The 1,127-nt window shown below is 48.2% G+C and overlaps 1 protein-coding gene across 1 annotated transcript in view; it reads left to right on the top strand.

Annotated features, from left to right (window-relative positions):
* CDH1 (cadherin 1, type 1, E-cadherin (epithelial)) overlaps positions 1-1,127 on the top strand; it is a 74,244-nt gene that overhangs the window by 1,180 nt on the left and 71,937 nt on the right. The window contains exon 2 of the mRNA XM_010850968.1: positions 8-122. Coding sequence (XP_010849270.1) covers positions 8-122 — 115 coding nt within the window. The remainder of the gene's footprint in view (positions 1-7; positions 123-1,127) is intronic.

Raw genomic sequence — 1,127 nt, 5'->3', positions numbered from 1 at the left:
ACCCCAGGTGTCATCGTGGCTCTGCCAGGAGCCGGAGCCCTGCATTCCTGGCTTTGGTGCTGAGAGCTACACGTTCACCGTGCCCCGGCGGAACTTGGAGAGAGGGCGAGTCCTAGGCAGAGGTGAGGGCGCGCCGCCAGTGTCCCTGAGCCGGGTGGGGTGGGAGTGGGCAGGGTCGGAGAAGCGGCGCTCCTACGCCCGCGGGCTGGACTGGGCGAGCGAACTGGGCGAGCACCGTCTTTCCTGGCTCAGGTGACACCCTTTGTAGATTACACAGATGCGGGGATCTAAACTTTTGCCAGGATAAAGCGTTGGGTTTGAGGGGCTGTCTTGTATGGTTGACTTAGTTATGGGGGACACTTATTAGGGGTCTTCAGTGTGTCCCTTATTATCCTGACCACTTTAAGACAGTCTGTCCTTTCCAACGTCTAAAACCTGATGTGTGGGAAGAGGGTGGTGGGGGAGGTGATAATTCCCGTTTTTTACAGATGAGCAAATGAGAGACTCAGGAGGGTGGAGTCCACTGGCCCCAGGGTCAAAGTAGGAATCTGATCTAGATTCTGACTTCCAGGCCCCGTTCAACATCTCTGGAATGACTGAGGAGTCCTCTCTTGGTTACTAGGCTGTGGCTTTTGCTCATAGAGATGAAGTTTTTTTTTTATACAGGCACTGTTTCCCCAAGGAATAGTGGCACGTGCGCGCGGCGCGCAGGCCTGTGTGTGTGTATGTGTGGTTTTTTGGTGTTTTTTTTTTTTTTTTAAAGCCTGGTAGCCCTGACTTAGGGAATGAAAAACAGACACAGTGTACTTCTGGGTCTTATCACTGTGATAATCAGGATTCTAGATTTTGCTTTGTTTCATTTTGCCCGGGAGTGAGAGCAAGGAAAGGTTGGTTTCTCTTCTGGTTTCACTGATCTCCAGGTGCTTATTTTCTACCAAAGGACTTTCTCCTTCTTGATTTAGTTGATTGGGTGAGTATCATAACAATAAAAGAAACATTTTTTGAAAGGACTCACCCACAATACCCCTAAGGGAGTTCACTGTTTATTCTTCCAGTCTTTGGCCATGTGAAAAATGCAGCAATCATGCTATATATATATATATATATATATATATATTTTTTTTTTT

This window comes from Bison bison, unplaced genomic scaffold (genome assembly GCF_000754665.1).
Source record: "Bison bison bison isolate TAMUID 2011002044 unplaced genomic scaffold, Bison_UMD1.0 scf7180017864297, whole genome shotgun sequence".
In the NCBI taxonomy this organism is placed as follows: domain Eukaryota; kingdom Metazoa; phylum Chordata; class Mammalia; order Artiodactyla; family Bovidae; genus Bison; species Bison bison.
The sequence above is the reverse complement of the archived record's forward strand: the minus strand, read 5'-3'. Positions and strand labels throughout refer to the sequence as shown.